The sequence below is a fragment of the Equus quagga genome, chromosome 1 (genome assembly GCF_021613505.1).
Source record: "Equus quagga isolate Etosha38 chromosome 1, UCLA_HA_Equagga_1.0, whole genome shotgun sequence".
Lineage (NCBI taxonomy): Eukaryota > Metazoa > Chordata > Mammalia > Perissodactyla > Equidae > Equus > Equus quagga.
The window spans coordinates 76,420,729-76,437,335 of NC_060267.1; the positions used below are offsets into that span (position 1 = coordinate 76,420,729).

The 16,607-nt window shown below is 48.5% G+C and overlaps 1 protein-coding gene across 9 annotated transcripts in view; it reads left to right on the top strand.

Annotated features, from left to right (window-relative positions):
- Positions 1 to 704: 704 nt before the first annotated feature.
- Positions 705 to 16,607, top strand: part of ZNF618 (zinc finger protein 618) — a 124,186-nt gene continuing 108,283 nt past the window's right edge. For all 9 annotated transcript variants that reach the window (XM_046667701.1, XM_046667709.1, XM_046667736.1 and 6 more), the window contains exon 1: positions 705 to 886. In XM_046667701.1, the coding sequence (XP_046523657.1) occupies positions 860 to 886 (27 nt within the window). In that variant the 5' untranslated portion in view covers positions 705 to 859. The remainder of the gene's footprint in view (positions 887 to 16,607) is intronic.

Consider the following 16,607-nt stretch of genomic DNA (forward strand, 5'->3'; position numbering starts at 1 on the left):
AGGGAACAGTGAATGCGAAGGCCCTGAGATAGGAATGAATTTGATGTGTCAGAGGGCCAGTGAAAGGCCACTGTGGCTGGATAGAGGAAATAAGGGGCAAAGTGAAATGAGGCAGCTGGGTAGGCAGGGGCCACCGGTTCCTGGAGGGTCTTGCAGGCTACCTCGAAGGGGGTGGAGGATTTCATAAGGTTTTGAGCAGGGGTGTTGACAGACTCTGATTTACATTTTGCAAGGATCCTTCTGGCTGCCAAGAGAGGAAAGAATGGAAGAGTGAAGACTGGCTGGGAAACTTTGAGGCAGCCCCGGTGAGAGGTGATGGAGAGACGGTGAGGAGGGATCAGGTGTGGGATGACCTTGATGTCAGAACCACTGGGACTTGCTGCCCAGTTGGGTGTGGAGTGTGAGGGGCATGCAGTGCATCAAGGCTGACCGCAGCCTAGACGTTGGCTGGAGCGCTGGGTGATCGGTCGTGCTATTGCCAGATGGGGTGGAGCAGGTACCCGTGGGATGGGAAATGGGAACCTGCGGACACACCACGTTTAAGATGCCTCTGAGGTGAGTAAGCAGTGGGACAGGGCGTCGGGATCTCAGGTGAGCCGTGTTCACAGCTGGTTATTAAACGGTGACTCATCGGCATAGAGATGGCGTTTAACTCGGTGGGACTTGCCAAGGTCCCCTCTGAAGAGAGTGTAGGCAGAGAGGAGTCCCAGAGCTGAGCCTCTGCCTCGGGAAGAGATGGAGGAACCAGCCAAGAGGACGGCCGATGAGGTGGGAGGAAAACCAGGAGGTGGGGTGTCCTCAAAGCCAAGAAGAGAGTTTCAGGAAGGAAGCAGAGATCAACCAAGATGAGGACTGAGGAATGTCCACTGGGTTTGGCAACAAGCGGGTCAGTCACTGGTGGCCTTGGGGAGAGTGATTTCCATGGCGTGCTGGGGGCAGGGTTGGCTCATCACAGCGCAGTGGGATCAAGGGTGGGAGCGGGGAGGTGGAGTCAGAGAGCGTAGCCAGGTGTCAAGGAGGACAGAGTCAGGTGGAGGGGGCCTGGGCCCTGGTGCTGATGTTACAGCCTGTTCTGTGCTGTGGGAAGGGTCTGGTGGAGAAGGGAAAACCAACGTAGCAGGAGATAGGAGGGGAAATCACCAGAGCAGTGACGGTGGGTTGGGAAGAGGGGACGGGAGCCAGGGCCAGAGTGAGGGGTGGGTTTGGGTGGGAGGAGGGGTACATTCAGGCCAGCGTCACAGGAGGAAGAGGGCGTCTTCAGTACCGATGGAGGAGCCTGTGAGATTCGGTGGTGGAAAGATGAGTTTTCTTTTAATTGCTTTTATTTTCTCGGGGAAAGTAGCTGTCAGCGGAGAGCAGGTTTTTTGAGGTTTGAAGAAAAAAGGGGAAAGTCTCAAATAGTCATCTAGGAGAGCGAATTGAGGAGGGAAATGGTTGGGCTGTGCTAAGGGCCCGCTTGAGGTTTGTGGTCGTAAATTTAACGTGAGACGATCCGCGCGGTTGTGTGTCTTGCTCCAGCACCGGGGGAGGCAAGGGGTTGACTTGGGGTCTTACCAGGGAGTGAAAGAATGGAGCGAGCTGCAGAGCTGGAAGGTTTTGCCAAGGGGGGATTATCACCATGGGTCTGGTCTTAGCTGGGGAAGGGTCGCAGTGGGGGAAGTGGGAGGGGAAGGGGAGAGAGGGCGGTGGCTTGGAGGTCCCGTTGGGGCAAGGACTGGTGGAAGGGCCTGGGCTGGGAGTCTGGGGGCAGGATGCTCGAGATTGAGATGGTTGGTGTGGTGATGTCATTGGTGAGGACAAGGTGGGTGAATGTGGGAGCAGTGGTTGAGCTGGTGGTGGGGAGGTGAAAGGAGCCCACGAGAAGAAGGGAGGTTAAAGATCTGAGGGGCCGGAGACGAGCTGTCCGGGATGCTGAAACTGAAGACACGGTAATGGCGGAGGGAAGGACCGTGAACCTGGGGCTCAGCTCTTCAGCATGCGGTGTCTACATGGCAGGAGGGGTCGCGTGGGCTGCGCATCAACACTGCTACCATTTTCAAAGGAAGTTAGAGGAGAGATGCTCTGGGGGTGGCAAAGAGCAGTGGGGAGGACGCCCACGGATACAGCCGGCCCCCCAGGCCCCACCTTGGCTCCAGTGTTTGCTGTGGGCCAGGTGACTCTTCCTCACCTGAAAAGTGGGGCTGATAGTGGCACCAGCCTCACCCATCGATCGCCAGTTTAAATGGACCGAATGCACGGAGCTTGGTTTCTGAGCAGAGCCCAGAGACTGGCGGCTCTGACACCCCAGCAGACCCGTCCTTAAACACGGAAGAGCGATTTGCAGATGTGTTCCCTGAAATGGGCTCGTTGGAATGAGAACACGGCCTCCCAGGCGCAATGAGGGGAGTACGCCTTCTGGCCTGTCGGTGAAGCATCATCAGTCCTTGGGTGCATTGTGAAGAGACCGATAATGACATGAGCTGGATTAAGTGAATTCCTGAGCCACGTGGCAATCGGGGCGGACGTGAGGAGTCGGGAAGACCTTGGGTGTGAGGATGCGCTTGGCCTTGACCTGAGCATGGCGAGGCTGGGGGCCGCCAGGGTATCCTGTTTGTACAGCCCTTTATGCTTTCTAAGCTCATTGGCTACGCCAGCCCCATGAAGGAGCTGTGACAGGATGGAGAGGAGAATGGGGCTCCACACGGTCCAGTCATGCTCAGGAGCCATCGAAGCCCGGTCCTCCCCCAGGGCGGGCCTGATTGGCCTCAGACCCAGGGCCTGATTTTGTGAATGGTCACAAGGCCAGTTGGCTGGTCAGGGATGAGGGCAAGTGCAGGTGGCCTGGCTAGAGCCCCTGTGACTGGTGTGAGGCCGCAGCCAGGGTCCCCTGCCTGGCGGGAAGCCTTGTAGCCCAGGCACCGGGTGCAGAGACTCACCATGGCCACTCTGACCGTTGTGGCCAGTGCCCTGTGGAAGCAGATGGACCTTCCCACTGCAGCAGGTTCACTAGGCACCTCGCCAAGGTGAAATGGGTTGTTTTAGGGGGAAGTGGCAGCCGCCTGACCAGGCAGGTCCGGGAAAAGGCTTGGTCGATGCCCTCTGGCCGGCTGCATCAGGATGTGACTTATTTGCAGGGACACAAGCACCGCCTGCTCTCTGCCTGACCCTGGAACCACCCAGCGCGGTGCCCTGAGTGGCCCTTTGTGTTGCTTCACCCTGGAGAAGGAGCATTGCCCAGGGCTGGGGTTGGAAACCTTGAATGTGAGTGTCCCACTGCCTGGCCGCATGGCCTTTGCATGAACAGCTCTCTCTGGGCCTTTGTATGGCTTCTGAAGAAACAGGGGGCATGGGAGCCTCTGTGAAGCCCCCTACCTCCTCCCTTCACGTGCTACGTCCAGTCAGTCTTAATTGTGGTGGCTTCATATTCTGTTCTCTGGACTGCAAGCTCTCTGAGGATGGGGGAAGTCTCTCTTACTCCTGCTGTGTCCCTGGGAGCTGGCACTTAAGCTGCTCAGCAGATATTTGCTGAGTGGACCACATCCCTGCTCACTTGCAGCTCCGAGCGCTCCATCATTTGATGCTCAGCTGCCGGAGCAGAAGCGGATGGAGTCTGTCCTTCCTAACATCCCAGGGGAGGGGGTGGTTGGCTGGAAACCACAGGCTGGGACCCCTTCTCCTTCTCCAGGGCAAGCCTCTCGTGCAGAAGCAGACACACTGAGCACTCGATAGAAAAGGCGATGCAGCCTGGAGGTCAGGGTCCAGGCTCCGGAGGCAGACAGACCTGGGTTCAAATCCCAGCTCTGCCTGACCAGCTGTTACCTTGGGCAACTCACTCCCAGCGTCTGAACCTCAGTTATCTCAGCTCAAAAATAGGAGTAGGAGAGGGGCCGGCCCGGTGGTGCAGCGGTTAAGTGTGCACTTTCCACCTCGGCGACCCAGGGCTTGCTGGTTTGGATCCCGGGTGTAGACATGGCACCGCTTGGCACACCATGCTGTGGTAGGCGTCCCACATAGAAAGTAGAGGAAGATGGGCACGGATGTTAGCTCAGGGCCAGTCTTCCTCAGCAAAAAGAGGAGGATTGGCAGCAGATGTTAGCTCAGGGCTAATCTTCCTCAAAAAAAAAAAAAAGTAGAAGCAGTTACCTCATGATGGTGGTGTAAGGGTTAAATAAAATAAATGAAGTGTCTACTATGGTGCCAATAAAAAGAGGTAATTTTTTTTAATGAGTACTATTTGTTGAAAGAGTGACTGGGAATCTTCTAGAACCTTCTAGAATCTGGTTGCTCCTGGATTAGTTTCTTCAGTTTGCTGTACGGAAATTGACGAGAGCTGGGGACCTTCTGCCATGAGCAGCATAGCAGGATGGGAATTGGTGCAGAATTTGGAGTCTGGGAGGTATCTTGGGCCTGTGACCAAAGGTTCTCGCTCGACCTCATCTATGTACTGGGAATAATAGGACCTAGATCATTGGGTTGTTTTAAGCATCAATTGTCTATAAACTGCTTAGAGCAGAACGTGGCGTATTGGTAAGTAGTAGTAGTATTTTTTGTCATTGTTTTCCTTTCTCTTTTCTGAGGATGCTTAGAAATATCTCTTCATTCCAATATTATTTTTTAAAATTTTTCGTATGTTTGGTGTTTTTTTTTTAGTGTTTTTCTTTCCTGTTTAGCTATGTAATCCATCTGGCATTTATTTTGTGTATTTTTCTAGGTGTCTCACTCTTATCTATGGATAAATTTTATTTATTTTTGCCGAATAAATCACAGCAAGATTTGATTTAATAGAACTTTACAGAGAGAGTCGAAACTCTCTTTCCCGGGCTCGATCCCCTCCTTCTCCAGAGGTAACAACAATCTAGAATTTGGTGTTTATAATTCCCTGACATGTTTTATAATAATGCTATATATGGAGGAAACCACAGCTATCCCAAGGGATCTTGCAACTTACATTTCTCTTTTAAAAACTTATTTTGTCATCATTTCAGGCTTACAGAAAAGTTGTAAAACTAGCACAAAGAATTCCTGCATCCCCTTTATCCCAATTCCCCAAACATTAGCATTCCCACATCTGCTTTCCCCCTCCCTCGCTCTCCTTCCCCCCCACTCCTCTCCCCACCACTCTCTTCCTATAAAATTCTTGTTCTAAACCGTTTGAGAGAAAATTGTGGGTGTCATAGCCCTTTACCCCTAAATACTTGAGGATGTATTTCCTAAAAACAAAGATACTCACTTCTGTAACCACAGTTCAGTGATCAAAAATCAGGAAATTAACACCGATGGGGTACCATCAGCAAATGTACAGACCTTAATTCCTGTTTCACCGTCTGTTCCAGTAACGTCCTTCATAGGATAAGAAACCCCGGATCACAAGGTATGTTCAGTTGTCCTGTCTCTTTAAGCTCTTTGCATCCCGGTCAATTCCGCAGTCTTTCCTTGTCTTTTATAACTTTGACATTTCTTTGAGTATGGGCTGGTTACTTGTAGAACGTCCCTCAATTTGAGTCTGATGTTTCCTTGTAATCAGATTCAGGTTAAGCATCTTTTTTTTGCAGGAATACCCAAAAGTGATGCTGGGGCCTCCTCAGTGAGGCATAGCAGGCATTATTGCTTATTGAAGGGTTTATGCTTTCCCTTCTGGTTGGAAATGACACATTCCGAGTTTTCTCAATTCTCCTATATACATGGGTCTCCCTTTGAGCCTAGTCTTAAGTTCATCGGTTTATCTCAATCTGCGCCATTTTTTTCAGCTGTTTTGATTATTATTCCTTCTTACCGTCATATCATATATTATTCTTTTAAAAATATGGAGTCTATAGTAGAGACTTGAAAAAATTACCCTTCGACATGAGCTTTATATCAGCTCCACAAGGTCTCTCAGAAATCCTGTTGAGATTTTCACTGGAATCACATTGAATTGATAGATTAATTTTGAAGGAACTGACACATTTATGATAGTGTCTTCCCATCCAGGAATATGTCTCTTCGTCATTTGCATCGTCTTTGATGTTTATTAGGAAAGTTCCGGAGTCCTCTTCTCATGGGTCGTGCACAGTTCTTGATATGTGTGCTTCTTGGAGTCTTATAATTTGTGTTACTCATGGCAATGGGATTCTCCCATTATGTTGTCTAATTGATTATTGTTGGTATATGGACAGGCCATTGACTTATGAGTATTTATCCTGTATCTAGTTACTTTGCTGAATTCTGTTTTGTTCTAAAAGTTTTCCGGTTGATTCTCTTGCATTTTTATGTAGACAGTCGTATTTGTAAATGATGGCAGTTTTGTCTCTTCCTTTCCAATACTTCTCCTTCCTGTTTCTTTTTTCCAGTCTTTTTACATTGGCTAGGCTCTCCAGAATAATTGTGAATAATACGATAGCGATATTGAGCATTTTGGTTATTCCTGACTTGACTTGGAATAGCTCTGGCATTATAGTAAGTGTTTGAGGGAGATTTTTGAGAGAGAACTCTTTATGAAGGTTTTAAAAAATTCTTTGTGAATTATATTGATCAGTTTTTGAAAAAATTTCAAACTATCCTGGAAAACCTAGGTTGCCTTTTCTTCGGGGTTGTATTACTTTTGTAATTTAGTGCCGTGTCTCATTTGCTGACATTTATGTAGGAATTTTGGACCTGTATTTATGTAAGATTGTCTATAATTTTTTCTCGGTTAAATTCTCCTTGCCCAGTTTTAATAGGTGAAGTATGTTGGCTTTGTGGGAAGAATTAGGATGCTATGCTCCGCACAACAATTTAGAAAACATAGATATGATCTATTTATTGAGGATTTGGTAGAATTTGTCACTAAAATTATTTGAACATTCCCAATAGTTTTATAAATCAAATTTCTTCCTCTGATTATTGGTCTGTTCAGGTTTTCTGTTTCTTCTTGAGTCAGTTCTGGGTAATTTTTATTATTTAGGAACTGATCTGTTTTGTGTGCATTTTAAGATATATTTAAATAAAGTCTTCCTTCTTCCTTCCCTCTGTCCTTCCTTCTGATTCTGTAGTTATAGCCGCCTGCTCATTTCTTAAAATTTTAAATTTGTTTTTTATTTTCTTGGCCAGACACACGGCAGGGAGGTGGGGCTAGCGATTTTATTGGTAATTTCAAAGGACTTGCCCTTGGTTTTATTATCAAGTCTTTTGTTTCCTAGTTCTTTGCTTCTGATGATTTTTCTCCATTTTCTGCTTTCTTTTGGTCTATTTTGATTTTTTTCCTCCACTTCTTTTTTTTGAGCGACTGCTTTGGAAGTAGCCCCGTGGCCTTTGCTATATAGTGCTTTCATTGTTCATTTTTAAACAGTCTGCGTTTTGTTTTAATTTCTTTTTTAAAAACAGGACTCCTCTAAATAACCTTTGGGCTACATTTCTAAGTGGTTAAACTTTTCGTGGCTCTCTTTTTAAGTTTTGGTTTTATTGCTTCGCGGTCAGAGAATATGGGCTGTGTAATTTCTCATTTAAAGAAAATTATTGAGGTTTTCTTTGTGGCCTGTCACATGATCAGTTTGTAATTGTTCCATGGACTTTTGAAAATATGTGCATTGTTTTATAAGTACATATAAAAACATACTGAACTGACTAATTGTGTTTTTCAAGCCCTTTATTGCCTCTGTGTTTTTAATCCTTATGATCTGTCCATTTCTGGGAAGTATGCTGCACTCTCCTATTATAACTGGTTGTTTTTCCCATTTCTCCTTGTATTTTCAACTGTTTTGGTTCTATTCATTTTATGCATATGTAAAAGTTCATTACTGCATATCCTTTTGGCAGTTGAATTTTATATCAATTTAAAAAACGTTCTGTCTTTTGTAATGTTTTTTGCCTTGGAGTCTGTTACCATTTCTGCTTTTTATTGACATATGCCTGTTGTCATATTGTTCCTCCCTTATTTTTTTTTTTTTAAACTTTCTGTTTTGAAATAATTTAAGACTCACAAGGAGTTGCAGATACTATACAGAGAGTTCCCGTGTACCCTTCACCCAGCTTTCGTCATTGATGACATCTCACCTCATTGTAATCTTTTCTATTTTAGCCTTTCTGGGTCTTTTTGTTTTAGCTCCTGACCTACTCTGCATCCCTCCCTTTGTGATACCCTGTTTTTGGCTTGTGGGTTCTTTAAAAATTATTTTGTTGAAATTACATTGGTTTATGACATTGTATACATTTTGAGTGTACATTACATTTCAGTTTCTGCATAGCTTGCATTGTGTTCACCACCAATAGCCTAGTTTTTATCCATCACCATGCATATGTGTCCATTTATCCCTTTCGCCCTCCCCCCACCCCCTTCCCCTCTGGTAGCCACTGGTCTGTTCTCCTTATCTGTGTGTTTGTTTGTTTGTTTATCTTCCACATATGAGTGAAATCATACAATATGTATCTTTCACTGTCTGACTTATTTCTCTTAGCATAATACTGTGCTCAAGGTCCATCCATGTTGTTGCAAATGGCACGATTTTGTCCTTTTTTCTGGCTGAGTAGTATTCCATTGTGTGATACCCTATTTTTTAATGGGAAAATTTTTATGCCATCCATATTTATTGTGATCGCTTGTGAAAGTTTCAGCTTCTTTCTGCCACCTTATTTTGCATTTGGTTTTCCATGATGCTCTTTCCTGCTTATTGTTGGAAAAGTTTTCTTTAATTTCTCCTTTTCCTTCTTTCCATTTTTTTTCTCCCTACTCCTGCTGCTTTCCCCCCTTATTGATTTGAAGGTCATAATCCTATTTCTCATTTCTTCCTTGTTCTTAAATTTTTAACAAACATATTTAAACTCAGGCAACAATAAATTAGTATCTCTAATCTCCCCCACACACAAATATTTGACCTTTAAAAGTACTTATAGTTTCCTTACCCTCTCTCCATAATCTGTTCTTGGTTAGTATGATAGGGAATTTTATTTTCAGCTTTAAAAAGAATTCTGCATTATGTTTTTGGGAATTATGGTAAGAGCTGCCTTGAGCTTCGTGGCTGTATTTCCAGCCCCTGTTTAGATTTTGTTCTGTTGGGTTTCTTTCTCTTCCTTTTCAAATAGTCTGATGTCTTCTGTCTTGGATTCATTTCCCTTAATGTTTTTCAGGAAAGGGCAGGAGGGGCACCGAGTCTTTGTGTATCTGAAGAGGTCACTGTTCTTCCTCGTGCTTGAGTGATGGGTTGGTTTGCAACTGAGTTCTAGGTTCCGAGTCCTTTTTCACAGAGCCTCGTCACCACCGCACTCCTGTCTTCTGGCCCTTGATCCCATAGATGAGAAGTCTGATGCTGAGCTGAGTCTTCCTTCTCTGTAGGTTTTTTCCTCTATGGGAACGTTCAGGATTCCTCTTTTTTCTTGGAGCTGGGAGATTTTATCAGTATGTGTCTGGGTGTTCTGTTTCATTCCTCCTCCTGAGCACTTGGATCTTTGGCTCTTGTGCTCTGGAGAGATGGGTGGATATGGGACCAGTGTCGGGTCTCCAGGGTAGAGAGACAGGGAACCCCCACAGCCGGGTTGCTTAGGACGCAAGTACCTCTGGACAGCTGGTCGACCCTCTCCAGGCCTCTCGTCTGGCATCTCAGGAAGGCTTCTACCACACAGGGTTGTTAGGAGATGAAATAGGACCCAGCTAGCAAAGCGTTTAGGACAGTGTCTGGCATGGGGTAAGTAGTCAGTAATACTGCTGTTCTTCCCATAATTCCTTGGAGGTATCAGAGATGGAGGAAGGAATGAGCCTTTGAGCTGGACTTCAAAGGGTGGGCAAGATAGGACCTTCTCTCAGCCTCAGGCTCCCTACTCAGAATGATAGAGCTTGATAAGTTTATTGGTGTAATTCTCCTTTTTGATTTTTGTAAGATTCACGCAGAGGAATGGCTTGTGGGGAGACAGTTTCTCACTCCTGAGTCTTAAGTCTGGTCTCTTCTCTCCCTCTCTCCCCCTCTCTTCTTTTCTTTCTCTCTCTCTTCTTTCTCTCTCCTCTCTCTTCCTCTTTGCTCTGTCGCTTTTACCTCTTCTCTTCTCTTTTCCATTGTATTTGGTCTTTCTGGTTAATGTGACCATCGAAGGCAGGATCCAGGGCTTCCAAGACCCTTTCCTTTGCCAGGAGAAAGGACTGCAGACCTGCCTACCGGGGCCTGTTTTGATGGAATAAATGACAAGCTAAATGACCGTGTGCATGATCTGTATCTGGCACACCCTCTGAGGTCTCCTCTCTACCTGTTGCCGCTCTACTGGGTTTAAACTCACCTGCGCATCCCCAGGTCCTGCACACAGTGGGTGCTCAGGAAGTGCTTATGGAGCAGACAGACGATGAATCAGTGCTCCATTTTTCCTGCATGGAGAGATGACAGCTTCTCACTGCCCTGGGCCCGTCCCTTTGCATTTGCTGTTTTATAAGCAATTTTATTTGTGGTTGAGTGACAGTGAGTTCTTTCAGGAAAACGAGAAAAACTGGTTTAGGCCCATGGTGAAACTTCATTTTAATAGCAACAAGACAGGGCTCTAGCAACTTCAAAAAGGACAATCAAGAAATTCTTGTTTGCTCAACAGAAGGAGCTGCTTAGAGGGTTCCATGGGTTCAAAGTCACGGCACACTCCATGTAATTTTCAACTTTGAATGATTTTTTTAGCGGCTAAGATAATTAGTGAAAGTGTAATTTATTTAGAGGGGGAGTTCCAGGCTGGTTTCGCCGAGTCGACGGCTGTCCCAGGCGCGTCTGGAAACGGCACCAGAGAAATTCAGTTCAGGAGGAGACAGGGCAGGGCTATTCCCAGCATGTTTTCTCTTCTCTTGGCTTGGTTCACAAATCAGACATTTGTGAGCATCTTTTCTGCCTGGCACTGATGACATGAGAGAGAAAAGCAGGATGTGAACCTTGCCCTGGAACGGCTCGGCATCCAGTGGAGGGAGCAGGATGGGAATGAATTATTGCAGTAGAGTGTGGTAAGTGCAGACTCCGCACGCGGCCCGGGAGAGCTGGAGGGTCAGGAAGGCTGAGGCTAGAGAACAGTGCTGGAGAAGGAGGAGCCAGCCGTGAATGAGAGAGGAGGGGGCGTTCTGGGCAACGGTTATCGCCTGTCCAGAGCTTCCAGAGCATGTGCCACGTGCTTATAGGCTGAGCTGGAGGGCGGCGAGCATGCACGGGGCGTCTGGGCAGGGCGCAGACCACGCGCGGTAGGTCTGGGAGCCCCCTGCCTTCCATCCCGGGGAAGCCGGTGCCGCTCAGCGACAGCTGATGGTGGCCGTAGGCTGTCAGAACAGAGGCCCAGGGTGGCCAGATCTTCGATGTTTTTTTTTTTTTAAAGAGAAGCTCTAAACCTGACGTTTTATGTAAAATTTCCTAAATTTCAATTTATGGCGACTCATTGAGAGAAAAGTTAAACAATGTGAAACTCCAAAAGCCCCGTTCCAGGCCAGTAGTTTGTACAACCTGTGTAGGGCATGGAGAGAAGTGAGGATGAAGAGGGCCCCGGGCGCCCCGACCCGGCCTTGACTGTGTCCCGTCCGTTGCCAACGGCAGGAAGGAGAGCTCGGCCTTGAATTTTGAAACGGAGTCCAGGTGACGGGGTAGAACCTCACCGTTCCCCGTCCTTACTCGACTCTGGCTCAGAGTCGGAGTTCAAAGGGCTTTGGGTTTCCTCCTTGAACTTCCTTTTTTGTTCTTACGAAATCCAAATGGGGAATGGGATGGTGGTTGTTGGCGCTGGGTTGTCTCTTAGAACTTCTGGCCTCCTCTGCGCCCCCTGCTCCCGCTCTGCCCCGTTCTGATCCCGTGTGGACTTGGTGCCCCTTCCACCACGCTCTTCTGGTTTGTCGGAGAACAGAGTGAGGGCCGGATAAATACACTCTTGGGCTTAAATGAGCCAAAGAGCCATGAATGCTCATCTTCCCCCTGAAGTGGATGAATAAATATCTTATATAAAATTCTTTGTTCTTCAATACGTAACACAGAGATGGCCAACAGAAATAGAACGCAAGCCACATACGTAACTTTATATTTTCTAGTAGCCGCAATAAAAAAGGGAAAGGAAACTGGGGAAGTTAATGTTAATAATATATTTTCTTTAACCCGCTATCTCCAAAATGTTATCATTGCAACATGTAACCAGTATAAAAATTCTTATTAAGCTGCTACCCATTTTTTTGTTTCGTACGGCGTCTTGCGCGTTAGTGTGTATTTTCCACGTCTGGCGCATCTCGCTTTGCCTTAGCCACGTTTTGAAGGCTCAGTGTCACATGGGGCTGGTGGCATCCGTATTGGACAGTGTGGATATAACAGGTGCACGTAAAAGGTGGTTTTCCACAGGATACAGGCCACCTGGGAACCATATTTAAAAGGACGCGTTGATCATATTTCTCCCCTCTTGGGCCTTGGTCAGCTCTGCCTTCGCCTCAGGATGGCATGCTGTGTCCCCTCCCCAGCCATGTCTTGCACCCTCCCTCCCTCTGCCCCACCAGACTGGCTTTCTCTTTCTTCCTTCCTCTTCCATGCCAAGCACCTTCCAGCCTCTGAGCCCTCACACATGCTGTTCCCATTGCCTGGATGGTGCTCCCCTCCTCCACCCCTTCCCTGTGCCAGGCTTCTGCCAGACCGTGTTTTGGGTTAAATATCAATTTTTGAGGGAAGTCTTTCCTGATCGCCCTGCCCCCACCTCCACTGTAGATTGTTTCCCCGTTGGATGCTGTCGTGGGGGTGGAGAGGGGTCTCTGTCTTCTCAGCACGCGCACAATGATAATTATCCGGTTATTGATGAGAATCATTGAATATTTTCCTACCCTGTTAGGTTGTGCACCTCAAGAATCAATGACTATGAGTGGTTTTTTTTTTTTTTTTGAGGAAGATTAGCCCTGAGTGAACTACTGCCAATCCTTCTCTTTTTACTGAGGAAGACTGGCCCTGAGCTAACATCCATGCCCATCTTCCTCTACTTTGTACATGGGACGCCTACCACAGCATGGCTTTTGCCAAATGGTGCCACGTCTGCACCTGGGATCAGAACCGTCGAACCCCAGGCCGCCAAGAAGCGGAACGTGTGAACTTAACCACTGCGCCACCAGGCCAGCCCCTGTTTTATTTGTTTTATGCACAACATAAACTCATCTAGTGGCCGCAGAAAATAGATGATCAATAAATATGAGATGGATGATGCGGGGCTGAGATTGTAGAGGAACTGGGGCCCACGAGACCCCCAGAGGACCCTGGCCTCCAACAATGAGGCTGGGGGGTCGGCCCCCGTGGCCCCAGCTCCATCTCCTGCTTCTCCTCGGCCGAATTAGCTGCTCCTGGTCCCTCTCTTGACCAGCTTTTGGTTGCCTGTAAATTATATTTTTGGTGGCTGTTAATAAAAATATAGGGCTGGGGAGGAAAAAAAAAAAGACTTCTCCTAATAGAATTTTATTAAATGGCACTAGTTTAAAAATGTCTCGTAAAAAGTTAATTAATTTGGGATTTGGGGATGAAAGGCGTGATATAAATGTCAGTTATTATTATTACAATTTCAGCCTCACGCTCACACTCTTGATCCAGCCCCTGATCTGGAGTCGCGCCTACACCCGGGGACTGGCAGCTCCACTGAAGTGCCAGAGGCAGAACTGAGCTTTGGGGGTCCGTCAGGGACACAGGGGGCTTCGCCAAGTCAGGCCGTCCTGCCTTTTCATCTAGGATAATGCAAGGCCTCGAGAGCCGGCGCCACTGACTGGGGGCCGGGAGCGGTTCAGAGCAGGATGGTCTTGGCGCTCTGGGGAGCTCCCGGCCGAAGCAGCCAGGAACATTCAAGGTCACGTTCTTGGCCCGAGCCCGGTCACAGAATCCTGGGATGGCCGAGCTGTCCCGGCTCCGAGAGAGCCCACTCTCCTTTTCCAGAGGGGGAAACTGAGTTTGAAGACGGGTGGTGGCTTGCCTAACCCAAGGTCTCATAGCAAGTTAATTAAATTTATGGAGATAAAGGCAAGCGAAAGCAATTAGTGAAGTAGGGGAAACCTTCCAAAAAAAAAAAACGAGAGATTCAGGCAATTTATAGGTGACAAGTCTAGAAACTGTTTTCCAAGGAAACGGGGAGTCCTGGGACGCCGTGTGAGTTCACAGAGACAGACAGCCCTTGGCTCCTTGAAGACCTCCCGGCCTCGTTGCCCTGATTGCAGACGCTGTACCTAGAGGGACGCCTCCAGAGCTGAGCCGGCGTGTAATTACTTAGGGGGTGGGGGCCGAGCTGGGGTGCTTATTGTCATCACCGCCCCTTACGTTCCTCTACCTATGATGGGCCAAGGAGGGAGCGTGTGTGTGCTTCGGTTCCCTCCTCTCTCGAGTGGAGTGTGGAAGTACCCGTGGTAGGGGCGTGTTGGGGACCAGGTGGATGGGAGAGTGTGTGCCTACGTGCTGTGTAAACAGCAGTGTGCAAGCTGAGGTCTCACATTCGTAGACTCCGTACTCACAAAGCTGAAAGGGAGACCCGTGGTGGGTACCCAGGGGAACCTTCCCGGGTGCCTGTGCCCACGACAGGGTTCCTGACCGGGTGCTTCTTGTTGCCAGTGATGGCTTCACCCACCTCTTCCCTGCAGCCCGTTCTTTCTGGGGCCTGCCGCCTCCTCACTCTTTGTGCTCTCTACTCCTTGTCCTGTTTTGAGGATTACGTGGAAGGCGTCTTGTCTCTCCCTTGCCACGTGGTGGCCCGCTGTTTTCCCACACCACCCTTCACTCAGATCTTGGAGGTAGAGGTCCTGGCTCAGCGAAGGTTTGTAGGATGAAGCGGGGAAACAAGCGTGTGCCCATTTGGCTCTCCTGACAAGGGCTGTGTCCTGGGGCCTTTTGGTGAATCCGGGGAATTTGGGAATCTCACAGAGCTGGGTTGAAACCTGGGCTCCTCCCCTTGAACGAGATACATTGTTAATCTCAGTAATCCTCCGTTTCCTCATCTGGACAGTTGAGATATAGAACAGCTACCCCACGGCATCATCGTAAGGATTGAAAGAGGCAATGGGTATAAAGTACCGAGTGCGCCACCGCACACATAGCGAACGCTCAGGTGGCGCGAATGATTATGGGATGCTCACGACACTGACGTGATCTCCGTGTGACACCGTTTTGTCCTCCTAGATAGCAAGTTTCTTAAGGTGTCCGTCAAGTCCAGCCCAGGGCATGACACACAGACTCCTTCTAGAACCTTGCAATTCCCACGGCCACGTGCCTTCTCTGATTATTGAGTGACTGTGAACTGAGCTGAACTGAACTGAGTTCTGGCCTATGTTACGAGCTCAGTGAGGCCCTCGGGAGACCCTGTTTGGGACCAGGCCTTCCACATGGTGCTGGCTTCTCTCTGAGGTTGGAACAGCTCTGACGTGCAGGCTGCCGAGCAGGTGTGAGGTCTCCCAGCCTTTTAGAACATGAAAACAGCCCGTGATCGTCTCGACTAGAAAAACAATCGTCACGGCTCTGTTTTATGCTGTATTATAAGTAAAACTATTGCTCTCTGCTTGCCACCCCCCCACACACCCCTAAGAAAACCACAGCTGCCTCAGCCTTTTGAAGGCCTTTAAATTCAAGGCCTGGAGGAGTGCAGGGGAGTAGGGCGAGTCCAGGACGTCCCCTTGGTCGCCGTCTTATTGTTCTTGACAGAGAGGGTCAAGATGGCAGCTGGTTTCCCCTTGGTGGATGGCAGAGCCAGGCAGATTCCGTGGAAAGAGATGCTGTTGCCTCTCCAGGAACAGAGCCGCCTCACCCGCCCTCATCTTTATTGGATTTCAGTGAATATTTCTGCTCTGGGTCGTTCGTGCAGTGTGGCCTCATAAACGCTGCTGTGGAATTTCGCTCCCTTTGTACTGAGGGCCCCAAGCTTATTCCATCGCCGTTGTCCACCCTGAGTGGGGAAAAGGCAGACGACCCGGCAGAGCTCGTTTCTCCCCGGCAGCCCTGAGGTTTGGAAGATGACCGTTCCGCGTGGAGGCAAAGCTGGTCAGAGGGCACCTTTCCTGACTTTGTGGCACCTGAGTGGCAGTCTTCATCTGGAAACTCAAATCCTCACGCCTTTCTCTGGAAGGTTTCAGGGCCTGGAGAGAATTTCTCAGGCCCCCTGGGGCCTCACAGCTTTGCAGGTGTCAGATCCGAGGAGGGATCAGAGGAGGCGTGTGGCTGTGGGAGTTGGAAGGTTCTAGAAGGAATCTGGAGGCCCTCTTGTCTGGCCCTGAAGTTGAGATGTTTCAGACCCAGACTTACTGGATTAAAAGAAAGGGCTCATGTCGTTTCATCAGACTCACCTGGTCGTTGTCGTGGATGTGCCCATTCTGTGCCTTTCGTCCATCCATGTAATTCTGAGTGTCCAGTGTGTGCCAGGCATTGTACTGGCAGCCAGCTGTGCGGGGTGAGCAGACGGGAGTCCCTGACCTCATGGCGGTGACCGGTGCAGCGACTTTGGAAGGCAGTGCCCTGCTACAGACGAGGCGTGTCCACAGGGTCAGATTGGAATCGAAGTGAGGGGCTGTTCCGAGATGATCCATTTTCCCCCTTCTCCCGGAGATGGGAAACTGAAGGACACTGGGGCGATTGATCTGTACCTGCTTTTTCACCCGCAGAATGGCAGAGGTTAGGAGTTAAACTCAGGCTCCGTAGTCCCCAGGCCAGATGCGATGCTTGTACGAAATGGGATGATGGAGAAGAAGGCCC